Source organism: Lampris incognitus, chromosome 2, assembly GCF_029633865.1.
Source record: "Lampris incognitus isolate fLamInc1 chromosome 2, fLamInc1.hap2, whole genome shotgun sequence".
Taxonomy (NCBI): domain Eukaryota; kingdom Metazoa; phylum Chordata; class Actinopteri; order Lampriformes; family Lampridae; genus Lampris; species Lampris incognitus.
Window position 1 is genome coordinate 90,919,992 of NC_079212.1, and position 14,923 is coordinate 90,934,914.

Below are 14,923 nucleotides of genomic sequence, written 5' to 3' on the forward strand. Positions count from 1 at the left end.
GGCCTGTCCAGGGTGTCTCCCCGCCTGCCCGCCAAGAACTGCTGGGATAGGCTCCAGCGTCCCCGCAGCCCTGAGAGCAGGATAAGCGGGTCAGATAGTGGATGGATGGATTATGGGATTTACATTTCTTAAGTAAGGCATGTGATAAAAGTCACATTGTACATGTATGTTTAGTGACACTGAATAAAAATAATCATGAGTGGGGGGGTCCGGGTAGTGTAGCAGTCTATTCTGTTGCCTACCAACACGGGGATCGGCGGTTCGAATCCCCATGTTACCTCTGGCTTGGTCAGGCATCCCTACAGACACAATTGGCCGTGTCTGCGGGTGGGAAGCCGGATGTCAGTGTGTGTCCTGGTTGCTGCACTAGCGCCTCCTCTGGTTGGTCGGGGTGCCTGTTCAGAGGGGAGGTGGGAACTGGGAGGAATAGCGTGATCCTCCCACTCGCTACATCCCCCCTGGCGAAACTCCTCACTGTCAGGTGAAAAGAAGTGGGTGGAGACTCCACATGTATGGTAGGAGGCATGTGGTAGTCTGCAGCCCTCCTCGAATCGGCAGAGGGGGTGGAGCAGCGACCGGGATGGCTCGGAAAAGCGGGGTAATTGGCCAAGTACGATTAAATTAAAAATCATGAGCAGGAACTGGTAATAGCACTTAGTGACCCTTTTAGGTGCTTAAATCCCATTTAGGCCACTGGATCTTCTCATCGGCAAACATCCGAAGGCTGTGGTTGAGCTTGGCAAGCTCCAGGTCTCATGCCCCCCCCCCCCAAAAAAAAGAAGATTGTTTGGTCATCTAATCTGCCCTGCCCATGGGAGATGAATGCATAGTAGATTACTCTCAGCTGTCTTTCCCCCAGCCTGTCCCAGTACAGCGACGAGAACATGATGGACCCCTTCAACCTCGCGATCTGTTTCGGCCCAACCCTGATGCCGATCCCAGACGGCCAGGACCCTGTGGCCTGCCAGGCTCACGTTAATGAAGTCATCAAGACCATCATCATCCACAATGAGGTCATCTTTCCCAGTCACCGGGAACTGGATGGCCCAGTGTACGAAAAGTGCATGGCCGGAGGAGAGGAGTACTGGTCAGTGCTGGCTAGACGAGAGGGTCAAACACATATAAAACGTTTGAATATCAGGCTTTTGACAGATTTTATGTGTTCATTTCTATCTGAATTTATTGTCAGTGGGGTTTTACCCTGCACTTGCAATACTAGAATTGTGTTGTGCAGGTCCAGTTACTGCTTCCTGAGTAAACTGGCCCATCTCTTGTATGATAAAATTACAAATGTGACTCATTTAGAGAAGATTTTGGGATTAAATTGTTCATGCCATGTATTAGCAGTATTGTTCTGTCCCTTGACTTGACTCTTGTGGCATAATGTCTTATTTCCCTGCCTCCCCGTCCGTCCTGCAGCGACAGCCCCCACAGTGAACCTGGAACCATTGACGAGGCCGACAATGGAACCGAACCACATACCAGTGATGAAGGTCAGCGTTGCAACTTCTTCTTTTTCCTCCTCTGGCGTTTGTCCTTGTGGTTGTTTATCTGTTTTGTCGTTTGGGTTTTGCGGAGGGCTTTCCGTCGTGACAGCACTTTTTCTTCCCGTGGAAAGTGTGTCATTGTTTCTGCTGGAGGTTTTCTCCCACAGACCAGGAGCTGGGGAGACGTCAGCAGCTGCTGGCTGTGCCCACATGAACGGCAGCTCCGTCCCTGTGTCAGGCTGCACAGGAATAATCAAGTTCAGTGAAATAACCCGTAGTGATCACTGTAAACTGACCTGTGAAAAGAATTGTACAGCACATACTGCAATAAGCCACTAAGCCCTTTGGTTTATGAGGTGAAGACTCTCTCTCTCTCTCTCTCTCTCTCTCTCTCTCTCTCTCTCTCTCTCTCTCTCTCTCTATGTTTGTGTGTGTGTGTGTGTGTGTGTATGTATGTATGTATATATAACATGTATGTATATGTACATATGTATATGTGTATATCTGTGTGTGTGCGTGTGTGTATGTATGTATATATATACACTACCGTTCAAAAGTTTGGGATCACCCAAAAAATTTTGTGTTTTCCATGAAAAGTCACACTTATTCACCACCATATGTTGTGAAATGAATAGAAAATAGAGTCAAGACATTGACAAGGTTAGAAATAATGATTTGTATTTGAAATAAGATCTTTTTTACATCAAACTTTGCTTTCGTCAAAGAATCCTCCATTTGCAGCAATTACAGCATTGCAGACCTTTGGCATTCTAGCTGTTAATTTGTTGAGGTAATCTGGAGAAATTGCACCCCACGCTTCCAGAAGCAGCTCCCACAAGTTGGATTGGTTGGATGGGCACTTCTTTGAGCAGATTGAGTTTCTGGAGCATCACATTTGTGGGGTCAATTAAACGCTCAAAATGGCCAGAAAAAGAGAACTTTCATCTGAAACTCGACAGTCTATTCTTGTTCTTAGAAATGAAGGCTATTCCATGCGAGAAATTGCTAAGAAATTGAAGATTTCCTACACCGGTGTGTACTACTCCCTTCAGAGGACAGCACAAACAGGCTCTAACCAGAGTAGAAAAAGAAGTGGGAGGCCGCGTTGCACAACTGAGCAAGAAGATAAGTGCATTAGAGTCTCTAGTTTGAGAAACAGACGCCTCACAGGTCCCCAACTGGCATCTTCATTAAATAGTACCTGTTAGAGCCTGTCAATGTCTTGACTCTATTTTCTATTCATTTCACAACATATGGTGGTGAATAAGTGTGACTTTTCATGGAAAACACGAAATTGTTTGGGTGATCCCAAACTTTTGAACGGTAGTGTATGTATGTATGTATGTGTGTGTGTGTGTGTGTGTGTGTGTGTGTGTGTGTATGTATATATACAGTGCATCCGGAAAGTATTCACACCCCTTCACTTTCCCCACATTTTGTTATGTTACAGCCTTATTCCAAAATGAATTAAATTCCTTTTTTTTCTCATCAATCTCCACACAATACCCCATAATGACAAAGCGAAAAAGGTTTTGTAGAAATGTTTGCAAATTTATTAAAAATAAAAAACTGAAATATTGCATGTACGTAAGTATTCACACCCTTTGCTATGACACTTAAAATTGAGCCCAGGTTCATCCTGTTTCCACTGATCATCCTTGAGATGTTTCTACATCTTGATTGGAGTCCACCTGTAGTAAATTCAATTGATTGGACATGATTTGGAAAGGCACACACATGTCTATATAAGGTCCCACTGTTGACAGTGCATGTCAGAGCAGAAACCAAGCCATGAAGTCAAAGGAATTGTCTGTGGACCTCTGAGACAGGACTGTATCGAGGCACAGATTTGGGGAAGGGTACAAAAAAATGTCTACAGCTTTGAAGGTCCCGAAGAGCACAGTGGTCTCCATCATTCGTAAATGGAAGAAGTTTGGATCCACCAGGACTCTTCCTAGAGCTGGCCGCCCAGCTAAACTGAGCAGTTGGGGGAGAAGGGCCTTGGCCAGGGAGGTGACCAAAAATCCGATGGTCACTCTGACAGAGCTCCAGTGTTCCTCTGTGGAGATGGGAGAACCTTCCAGAAGGCCAACCATCTCTGCAGCACTCCACCAATCAGGCCTTTATGGTAGAGTGGCCAGACGGAAGCCTCTGCTCAGTAAAAGGCACATGACAGCCTGCTTGGAGTTTGCCAGAAAGCACCTAAAGGACTCTCAGACCATGAGAAACAAGATTCTCTGGTCTGATGAAACCAAGATTGAACTCTTTGGCCTGCATGCCAAACGTCACGTCTGGAGGAAACCAGGCACCTCTCATCACCTTGCTAATACCATCCCTACAGTGAAGCATGGTGGTGGCAGCATCATGCTGTGGGGATGTTTTTCAGCGGCAGGAACTGGGAGACTAGTCAGGATCAAGGGAAAGATGAATGGAGCAAAGTACAGAGAGATCCTTGATGAAAACCTGCTCCAGAGCGCTCAGGACCTCAGACTGGGGTGAAGGTTTACCTTTCAACATGACAACGACCCTAAGCACACAGCCAAGACAACGAAGGAGTGGCTTCGGGACAAGTCTGTGAATGTCCTTGAGTGGCCCAGCCAGAGCCCAGACTTGAACCCCATTGAACACCTCTGGAAAGACCTGAAAATAGCTGTGCAGCGACGCTCCCCATCTAACCTTACAGAGCTCGAGAGGATCCGCAGAGGAGAATGGGAGAAATACCCCAAATATAGGTGTGCCAAGCTTGTAGCTTCATACCCAAGAAGACTTGAGGCTGTAATCGCTGCCAAGGGTGCCTCAACCAAGTACTGAGTAAAGGGTGTGAATACTTATGTACATGCAATATTTCAGTTTTTTATTTTTAATAAATTTGCAAACATTTCTACAAAACCTTTTTCGCTTTGTCATTATGGGGTATTGTGTGGAGATTGATGAGAAAAAAAAGGAATTTAATCCATTTTAGAATAAGGCTGTAACATAACAAAATGTGGGGAAAGTGAAGGGGTGTGAATACTTTCCGGATGCACTGTATATATATATATCTATATATCTATATATATATAGATATCTATATATATATATATATATATATATAACCCCACCCTTCCGAGCCATCCTGGTCTCTGCTCCACCCCCTCTGCCGATCCGGGGAGGGCTGCAGACTATCACATGCCTCCTACGATACATGTGAGGAGTTTTGCCAGTTGGACGAAGTGCGTGGGAAGATCACGCTACCCCCCCCCCCCCGAACTAACGCCCTGACCGACCAGAGGAGGCGCTAGTGCAGCAACCAGGACACACACCCACATCCGGCTTCCCACCCGCAGACACACGGCCAGTTGTGTCTGCAGGGACGCCCGACCAAGCCGGAGGTAACACAGGGATTCGAACCAGCGATCCCTGTGTTGGGAGGCAATATACGTTATGGCAGTAAGTCGGCGGTTGTGGTCGGGACGGTAGAAATGAACGTGACTCAGCTCAGAAACATGTTTATTTGATTCTTCACATGATATCACATCAGGCCCGTTCTTATCTGGGCAGAGTATTGTGTTGTATCTCAGATGGGAATCTGTGATGTGATTTCTAGAAGGCTCTGTGGATGAAAGAGCCTCGGCTGTTGGCTGACCTTTCTCCCCGCGTGCTAAGAGCGAGAGGGGTATTTACCGCAGCATCTGATGGCGGCACAGGGCTGCCCGGCGGATTGGTGCCGTCGACATGTCAAGAAAACACAAGCTACACCAGCTCCTTTATCTCTCTCTCCCTCTCTCTCTCTTTCTCTCTCTCTCTCTCGCTCGCTCATGCTCTGTCTGCAACTCCCTCCTGCCTTGCTCCCTTTTGTTCTGCAGCGATTGTAAACAGGTCCCATGGGACGTTTCCCCTTTTGTGCTGTGTTTTCCCAGCTCCCCCTCGCCGCCCCGACTGCAATAACTAGGCCAGTCGCAGTTGGGGAGCTAAAACAACGGCGGTACGAGGAGATAATGTCTCCCGCACCACCCGTCAGCGGAGAGCGGGCCGGGGGACGTGCAGCGCCGCAGGATGCCAGGCCAGGCGTAGCTCCGCAGCTCCGTCGCTGGCTCCTGGCTGTGTTAGGAATTAGTGCAGCGACTTCTCCGCGGCTCTTGTTTTAAAAGCCGAACAAAGGCTGGCTGGCCCCCGCAGACACTCCCCCTCATCCTGGAGAACCCGGCAGTGGTGGGGCGGGCCCCGGTGTTTGACTGTCGGCCCGGTAGTTGGTTCGGTACGAGTCCCCTTGGGGGTCAAACTGTCTGTTCTACAGCGGCGTTCGCCGTCACGACTCCGGTATCGAAAATGTGCAAGATGTCAGCCATGTCCTTTTGTTTAAATGCTTAAATTCTGTTTCTGTCTTTCTTCCTTTTCCCTCCTCTCCTCCCTTTCTCCTCGTCCAACTGTACTTCAGTCTTCCTTTTCCCACCTCTCTCCTCCCTTTCTCCTCATCCAAGTCTTAAGCTTCTTTTAAATCTCGTCTTAAAACTTTTCTTTTTATGAAAGTCTTACAAATGTTTGATATTTGTTTTTATTTTTACTGTTTTTAATTGTACTCTTATTTGATCTTACTCTTATTCCTGCCTTGTCTGGTTTTATCTGGGGTTGTTTTTTTTCTTTATTTTGAGAAGCACTTTGTAACATTGTTTTAGAAAGGTGCTATATAAATAAAATTATTATTATTATTATTATTATTATTAACTGTACTTCAGTCTTCCTTTTCCCACCTCTCTCCTCCCTTTCTCCTCGTCCAACTGTTCTGTCTCACCCTTGGGGGAACTTAAAATGAAAAAGACTTTCTCTTTGTGACATTTCATCTGTAGAGGCGATTTAAGCAGTAACCGTGTAGTTAAATGTACTGCCCCCTTCGGGCAGGTCCGAAGACACACATGGCGTACACACCATGTATTTTTTATTTTTTTGTTTTTTGTTTTAAGGTTTATGAAAAGCTATTAATGTGCTGCACTTAACAGGAACAGGAACACTTTTTTTCATCTTTTCCACAGGAAGTGTTTCTTTGGGTGTTATATAAATGACTCCTGACTTTACCTTTGGGTCAAATCACTGATGAGTCATTATGGAACTACGGGTGTAACTATTTCTGTTTATTTTTGTGTTGATGATGAAGTTTTGAAATACAAGTTGTTTTACCTCATCAGATTGCTTAAGTAAATGAATTTAGCAAAATAGAAATGGGTGTTGGTGGCGCAGTGGTTAGCGCGGTCGCCTCACAGCAAGAAGGTCCTGGGTTCGAGCCCCAGGATAGTCCAACCTTGGGGGTGGTCCCGGGTCGTCCTCTGTGTGGAGTTTGCATGTTCTCCCCATGTCTGCATGGGTTTCCTCCGGGTGCTCCAGTTTCCTCCCACAGTACAAAGACATGTAGGTCAGGTGAATTGGCCGTACTAAATTGTCCCTAGGTGTGAATGTGTGTGTGTCGGCCCTGTGATGGTCTGGCGGCCTGTCCGGGGTGTCTCCCCGCCTGCTGCCCAATGACTGCTGGGATAGGCTCCAGCATCCCATGACCCCAATTGGGATAAGTGGCTTGGATAATTGATGGATGGATGGATTTATCAGGATTGAATTTGGATATTGGTCTTGTTTACGAGTGAGAGTTGGATGGAACGGGAGATTGACAGGTGGATTGGTGCAGCATCCGCAGTAATGCGGATGCTGTACCGGACCGTTATGGTGAAGAGGGAGCTGAGCCAGAAGGCAAAGCTCTCAATTTACCATCCAATCTTCGTTCCAACCCTCACCTGTGGTCATGAGCTTTTGGAAGTGACTGAAAGGGTGAGATCGCGGATACCAGTGGCTGAAATGAGTTTCCTCCGTAGGGTGTCTGGGCTCAGCCTTACAGATAGGGTGAGGAGCTCGGGCATCCGGAGGGAGCTCGGAGTAGAGCAGCTGCTCCTTCGGGTTGAAAGGAACCAGTTGACCTGGTTCGGGCATCTGATTAGGATGCCTCCTAGGCGCCTTCCTTTGGAGGTTTTCCGGGCACGTCCAACTGGGAGGAGACCCCGGGGTAGACCCAGAACTCGCTGGAGGGGCTACATGTCCAATCTGGCCTGGGAACGCCTTGGGATCTCCCAGGAGGAGCTGGAGGGCGTTGCTGGGGAGAGGGACATCTGGAGTGCCCTACTTGGCTCGCTGCCACCACGACCCGACCCCGGAGAAGCAGCTGATGATGAATGAAATAAATTTGGATGTTGTGATATCATGATACACAATGTTGTTGTCTAAATTAATAGTAGGAATCTATCACCTAAAATTTATCACAAAATGAGGTGTGAAATATTATATTTGAGGGAGTGTTATGTGACTGCTAGTTTTGGTTTGATATCATACTTTACAGTACCAAACAGTTCAATGTGATGAACCTCAGCTGGATTCTTAAACTTGGCGTTTGCACGTATGTAAACATATCATGACATATCTCAATACCGTCTGAAACGCCCTGTGATTATCATGGTACTAATATTTCCCACATTCCCCGGCACTGTTGCCAGGTTGTGATCTCTATTTCTGATCTGAAGTTATTGAGACGTTACCTGAATCCCGGCGAGCGTTCCTCAGGAGGGTTCACATGGCGTGGGAGCTTCAGAGTCAACACCGGATTAGGAGCCCAGATGTTGTGTACCGAGACCTTCGTTCAGTGTTTACACAAGACACGAGATGGCGGGGGGGGGGGGGTCTTTTTAATTGAAGCAAGAGCTCCTTGTGTTTTCTCAATCGGGTCACGGTAGCAAAAGAGATCTTATCGCCATCGCGGGGTTGGTTTTCTGGAACCACCCCATGTGTGCTTTGTAAATATGGTGGTCGCCGTATGATAATCCCACAATGTTCACGCTAACCACTCGTTTTTCTGCGTTTATTTTTCTTCTTCAGAGGTCGAGCAGATTGAGGCCATAGCGAAGTTCGACTACGTCGGCCGCAGCCCCAGAGAGGTCTCCTTTAAGAAGGGGGCGTCTCTGCTTCTGTACCACCGGGCGTCGGAGGACTGGTGGGAGGGCCGCCATAACGGCGTGGACGGTCTGATCCCGCATCAGTACATTGTGGTACAAGACCTGTAAGTAGCTGCAAAACAGGCAAACTTTTTTTTTTTTTGTGTGGAATTTTCCCTCTTTTTCTCGCCAATTGTATCCGGCCAATTACCCCACTCTTCCGAGCCATCCCGGTCTCTGCTCCACCCCCTCTGCCGAGCCGGGGAGGGCTGCAGGCTACCACATGCCTCCTCCGATACATGTGGAGTTGCCAACCGCTTCTTTTCACCTGACAGTGAGGCGTTTCACCAGGGACTTAGTAAGTGGAAGGGTCATGCTAACTCCCTCCCTCCCTCCCTCCCTCCCTCCCCCCCCCCCCCCCCCCCGAACGACCAGAGTGGGCAGTAGTGCAGCGACCAGGAAACATACCCACATCCAGCTTACCACCTGCAGTCACGACCAATTGTGTCTGTAGGGATGCCTGACCAAGCTGGAGGTGACACGGGGATTCGAACTGCCGATCCCCATGTTGGTAGGCAACAGACTAGACTGCTAGGCCACCTAGAAGCCCCTACAACGGGTATTCTTTTGAGAAACATATGAGTTACTTTCCTTTCTGGTAATTAACAGTGATTTTAAGGAAACGCTGGTAAATGTTAGAACATTGTATGGTAGAAAATCACACATGACATGTTTGTCATGTTTTGGTGGGTGGACTCACAGTTAGCAGTGTAGACGAGTTACACTGAGTGTGTCGGTTCTTCATGTGTGTACATTTTCTCTCATGTATGGCACCATTTTCTCTGCCTGTTTTAGGGATGATGCTTTCTCAGACAACCTCAGCCAGAAAGCGGACAGTGAAGCGAGCAGCGGGCCGCTGTTGGATGACAAGGGTTCATCCAAGAATGAAGTCCCGTCGCCATGCGAGCCTTCGCCAGACTACACCTTCGGAGGAGTCATGGGGAGGTAGAGATAACAAAGAATGCACACAGCCATTGACCGTGGCGCCCACGTTTGGTTGTTTACAAGTTGCGCAGTGGTCATGTAGTTTGAGCATCTATCTGATGTGATCCCTATACCCCCCCCCCCCCAAGGGTGCGGTTACGATCTGATGGAGCTGCAATTCCACGACGTCGGAGCGGCCCGGATACACACAGCCCATCTCGGGTAGCGGACACCCCGCCGCGGGCTGCAGCGTGCCCCAGCAGCCCTCACAAAGTGTCCATCAGCAAGGGCCGTATGGAGAGCCCGGAGAAGAGGCGTTTAGGTACCTTCGGCAGTGCAGGCAGCATCAATTACCCAGACAGGAAGGCGTATCCAGAGGGCCACCCACTGAGGCCTGTGCCAGGGGCCACCCGTCATAGTAGCCTGGGGGACCACAAGTCACTGGAGGCCGAGGCGCTGGCCGAGGTGAGGATCATTCTATCAATGGAACTGCCTGGAGAAAATACACCGAAATTGGTTTTAATTTTTGAATTTATCTTGCTGTTTACCGATTTATTTATTTCATTTTGAATTTACCGCTTCCGGTGTGGGAAGATGGCGGCGCGAATTCATGTTTGCGGCAGCCTCACCCAGTACCGTCCATTCAGTGTCTTTGTTCACAGCTGCATCTAAGTTTGTGTTTTCGTTTGATGACTGGGAGAGCTGGCACTGGATCGATTCAGAGAGCTTGGTCTGCTGCATCCTGTGGGCCCAGGGACCACGGCCTGTAGCTGCGCCCGAAAAGGAAGCACTGAGTATGGTCTGACAGGATGCAGAAGCGGGGCAGGCTAAGCTAACTGCTAGACCAGCAGTTCTGATAACACCGAGGGCGGTCTGGCGGCGGTCTCGCCTAGCCTTGACTGTGTTTTTGGCGTCATCGTGTGGGGTGTGGGGAGGTGGGTCGAAGGTGTCTTCCCGGGAGAGCTGGCGTTGGATCGGCTGGGGGAGCCTGGTCTGCTGCGTCTGGTGGGCCCAGGGACCATGGCCCTGCCTGGAGCTGTGCCCGAGGAGGAAACACACAGAGGGCGGTCTGACAGGACGTGGGAGCGGGGCAGGCTAAGCTAACTGCTAGCCCATGCAGACCGGCGGTTCCGACGGTCATCCCTAACCCTTAGTCGGCTGGGGAAATGCTACTTCGTTGCATTTCATGTGCGCAGGTGCACAGAATAAAATGGCAAATAAATGTTCCCGATTCACGAGTCCTGATTCCTATCTAACTAGCTGTGTGTAGCTGTCTCTCCATTTCGCTGCCTGTCTCCGTCTGCCTGTCTACCAGTCACACAGTGGGTCAGGTTGTCTTTGCACAGCCGGTCTGAAAGTTGACGACGGGAGAATAAAGGATGGTTGGTGTTCTCAGTGTATGCTCCACACTCCCCGAGTGGAAATGAGTAGTACATCAGTGGTTTCGGCCTCGGCAGGGTGATAACCACTAATGCTAATGAGAGTGATCTTTTCAGACAGAACTCATTAGATATTGTGACAGTTTCAGGGGGGTGGGGGGAAACGAGACGCAAAACAACTACTCGCTTTTCCGCCTCGCCTTTAATCCCAACTAGCGGGAGCTCAGCGGGCGTGACAGACTGGAGGAAACGGTATTATGAAAGAACGATAAAGAGAAATGGAATTATTCACTTTTCGACTCTCTGGCATCATTTTATTCCCATTTCCCAGCAGTCTGCGGCGTCATTACCATGCCTCGTATGAGGTGTGGGGTAATGACAGCCGGTAGCCGAAGTGGGCGCCTGCCATGCCTGCGTGTCTGATAGCAGCAGCTGGGCGGGAGAGTAAATGTCAAGGCCAGACTTGGGGTTGCGAGATAGACACACCTCCAGCAAATGAGCTGAATAACAATGGACCTGAATAATAATGAAGCTGGATGGCGAGTTAATGGGTACGCACGTTTTTGCGCCAGTGTCTTTTCCTCATTAGCCAACAGCTGTAGCTCCCAGATAGAAGGTCCAGCCAGGTAAACAATGATCACTTCTGTTTGCTTAATTCAGCAGTCGTCAGTTGTGACATGAGTCCTCAATTATGCTCAAGCTGTGATTAATTTGACCGTATAAGTTTGAGGTTCATTTGCATTAATATTTGAAGAGTTTGGGTTACAGATTGAAAACGAGCATTTGGGGTCTGACTCAACCCATCGTAACTGAAAATACGGGCTTGTTTTATTCCAGAGTTTACAGACATTCCCAGTGTAGACAAACCTGTCAGAAAACATGGTCTATTCCCTTGCCTATCAGCACAGGAATCGCCAGATCGAATCCCCGTGTTGCCTCCGGCTTGGTCGGGCGTCGCTACAGACACAACTGGCCGTGTCTGTGGGTGGGAAGCCGGATGTGGGTATAGCATCTCCTCTGGTCGGTCGGGGCGCCTGTTTGGGGGGGAGGGGGAACTGGGGGGAATAGCGTGATCCTCCCACGTGCTATGTCCCCTTGGTGAAACTCCTCACTGTCAGGTGAAAAGAAGCGGCTGGCGACTCCACATGTATGGGAGGAGGCATGTGGTAGTCTGCAGCCCTCCCCGGATCAGCAGAGGGGGTGGAGCAGAGACCGGGATGGCTCGGAAGAGTGGGGTAATTGGCCAAGTACAATTGAGGAGAAAAAGGGGGGGGGAATCCAAATAAATAAATAAATACCAGAATGCAACGCTTAGCTGCAATCAGGTACTGTCAGTAGTAACTTTGGTGTCAACAGTCAGTTAGTCAGAAGAGATCTCATTTTCAAACCAAACTCTGCAAATGACAGCATCTTTCTTTCTTTGACCAGGACATTGAGAAGACCATGACCACAGCCCTTCATGAGCTACGCGAACTGGAGCGTCAGAACACCGCCAAGCAGGCGCCAGATGTCGTGCTGGACACCCTGGAGCCCATGAAGAACCCGGTCAGCTCCGAGCCTGCCAGCCCGCTGCACACCATCATGATCCGCGACCCGGATGCAGCGATGCGCCGCAGCAGCAGCTCCACCTCCGAGATGATGACGACCTTCAAGCCTGCCCTCTCCGCCCGCTTGGCCGGGGCTCAGCTACGCCCCCCTCCTATGAGGCCGGTGCGCCCGCCGCCCACCCAGCACCGCTCCAGCAGCTCCAGCTCCTCAGGGGTCGGCAGTCCTGCCATTACCCCCACCGAGAAGATATTCCCAAATAATAACGCAGCTGCCGGTCCCAATACCAGTCCAGCGAACGAGGCGGGGGATAAATCCGGCACCATGTAGCAGAAGTAGAACCTGGTACGATGAAGAGGTTTTCGCATTTGCCCAAGTGAGCGTCAGAGCAGGTGTGGATGTTTTACTCTTTATTTTGTGCGCGACTTAAACCCATAAATTCAGGAAGCTCCTCTCGCATGCCTGCGTTACCGTTGTTTCAAGGCAGCCGGAGAACCCGTAGCGGTTTGGGAGCCCAGCTCTCGGCCCGTCGTGAAACTTGACTGTACCAGAGATGTTCTGGTGAAAGAGGAGCAGTAAGCTGGAAGAAAATCGGTTCTGTTTTACCTCAGAAGTAAATTAAATAATTTGTGGCCGTGTTCCTCCCCTCGAGAGACTCCATGAACACAAGTCAAGCAATACTTAGTGAAGTTTGAGGATGGGTTTTCCCCCTGCACTGGTTGTTCCGGGCGTCGTTTCAGCCGCTCCTTCTGGTGTGCGTGAAACCCCGCCCGTGGACCGGCTCAGACGTTTGGTTTACAAGAAGGAGAGTGCGGGCCGCAGGCCTCTCGTGGCTGTACATAAAGACTTACTTGAAATGGTCATGCTTTCTGTTTTACTGTATGATAATATAATGGGTGTTTTGCAGACCAGCAGTATAGTAATATTATATAATTCTGCATGTAGGGTTTCAAGAAAATGATGGAAATACCCACAGAGAGGCTTGCCGAGTACGCGGGAGCTGTAGTAGTGTGGGACGTCTCGCAGAAAGTAACCTGCACTGACACACGGCAGCCACCAGGTACAGCCCGTCTCATACTGTTGTATAAGAACTGTCAGGGCTGAGGTCACTTGTCCGTGGGTCACCTTGATGAGGTGGAGGAGGAAGGGCAGAAACGTTCTCATCGCTGTCCGCACCTCCCATTATGTCTCTGATCACCAGAATGGTCACCGCTTCCTGATCTCTCGAAAAAATACTCGGTTGGGTCCATGTCTGATTATCAGACACTAGGGTTGGAGATGGCACAGTGGTTAGCGCGGTCGCCTCACAGCAAGAAGGTCCTGGGTTCGAGCCCCAGGGTAGTCCAACCTTAGGGGTCGTCCTGCGTGTGGAGTTTGTATGTTCTCCCCGTGTCTGCGTGGGTTTCCTCCGGGTGCTGCGGTTTCCTCCCACAGTCCAAAAACATGTAGGTCAGGTGACTCGGCTGTACTAAATTGTCCCTAGGTGTGAATGTGTGTCGGCCTGCTGGCCTGTCCAGGGTGTCTCCCCGCCTGCCGCCCAACGACTGCTGGGATAGGCTCCAGCATCCCTGCGACTCTGAGAGCAGGATAAGCTGTTCAGATAATGGATGGATGGATGGATGGATGGATGGATGGATGGATGGATGGATGGATGGATGGATAATGGCTGACACCATTATGGCTTTGTTAAAAACGCTGAAAGTTAAGCATGTGTCTTTAAGTTGGTGTGACCTCTGGCGAAGAGACGTCGTTCCCCTACTAGAGATAATAATATATCAAGGCGTGAGGGTGATGGCTGATAACTCTGACCACAGTCATGTTCAGTGTGGACCTCAGCCTTGTGAAGATGCTGAATGGTCTACACGCTGATGAGAGCATCCTCCACTCGGGCAGACTCGGCGTGGGTGTTTCCATTATCTTCTCCTTAAACTGTAATGAGATGCAGAGAACTAATTTAACCAAGTAATTATAGGAGCCCTGTGGTCAAAACAATAGTTAAAAGTTGTAAATAATTTGTCATTAGTATTTTTCTTTAAAAGTGTTAATTCTGTAGAGGCCAACACAAGACAGGCAAGGGGGTCGATGTGAAAAGCATTTTTCAAACCTTAAACCAACATCGAAAACCCATTCCTGTCACCCGCCACAGGGAACGGCCAAAACAAATCCCCGGGTGGAGCAGGTGTATTGGAGATCATACCGCTTACCTTGCGCCGTATATTTTAACCGCTTTCTCCGACCGTGCTGTGGAGACGGCTGTAAAGCTTTCACGGCTGTTAGGTCGCAATTTACAGTACAGGAAAGCTGGAAAACGGCTTTTTTTTGGTGTTGTGCCCGTTCACGCCCATCCACGGCTGGACTTCCTCTCGCCAGGTTGCAGGTTGATGTGCGTGATGATACCAAACGCACCTTTCTGACAGGTCTTCATTCAGATCTGACATGTGAGCCCTGCTGGTATCACAGCGGGTTTCTTCCTCTCTCGTCCTTTGGTGGTAGGTTCGATGTCGTGCTCTGACTGAGGCCTGTTCTGCTCCCAAGGGGCAACACAGGACTAGAGCGAGGGAGTTTAATATCTGTATATCTACTG

At 49.4% G+C, this 14,923-nt stretch overlaps 1 protein-coding gene across 1 annotated transcript in view; it reads left to right on the plus strand.

Moving 5' to 3' along the window:
• Positions 1–13,178, plus strand: part of srgap3 (SLIT-ROBO Rho GTPase activating protein 3) — a 145,680-nt gene extending 132,502 nt beyond the window's left edge. The window contains exons 17-22 of the mRNA XM_056274890.1: positions 860–1,087; positions 1,420–1,493; positions 8,376–8,556; positions 9,287–9,436; positions 9,565–9,880; positions 12,223–13,178. Coding sequence (XP_056130865.1) covers positions 860–1,087; positions 1,420–1,493; positions 8,376–8,556; positions 9,287–9,436; positions 9,565–9,880; positions 12,223–12,669 — 1,396 coding nt within the window. The 3' untranslated portion in view covers positions 12,670–13,178. The remainder of the gene's footprint in view (positions 1–859; positions 1,088–1,419; positions 1,494–8,375; positions 8,557–9,286; positions 9,437–9,564; positions 9,881–12,222) is intronic.
• The last annotated feature ends 1,745 nt before the right edge of the window (positions 13,179–14,923 follow it).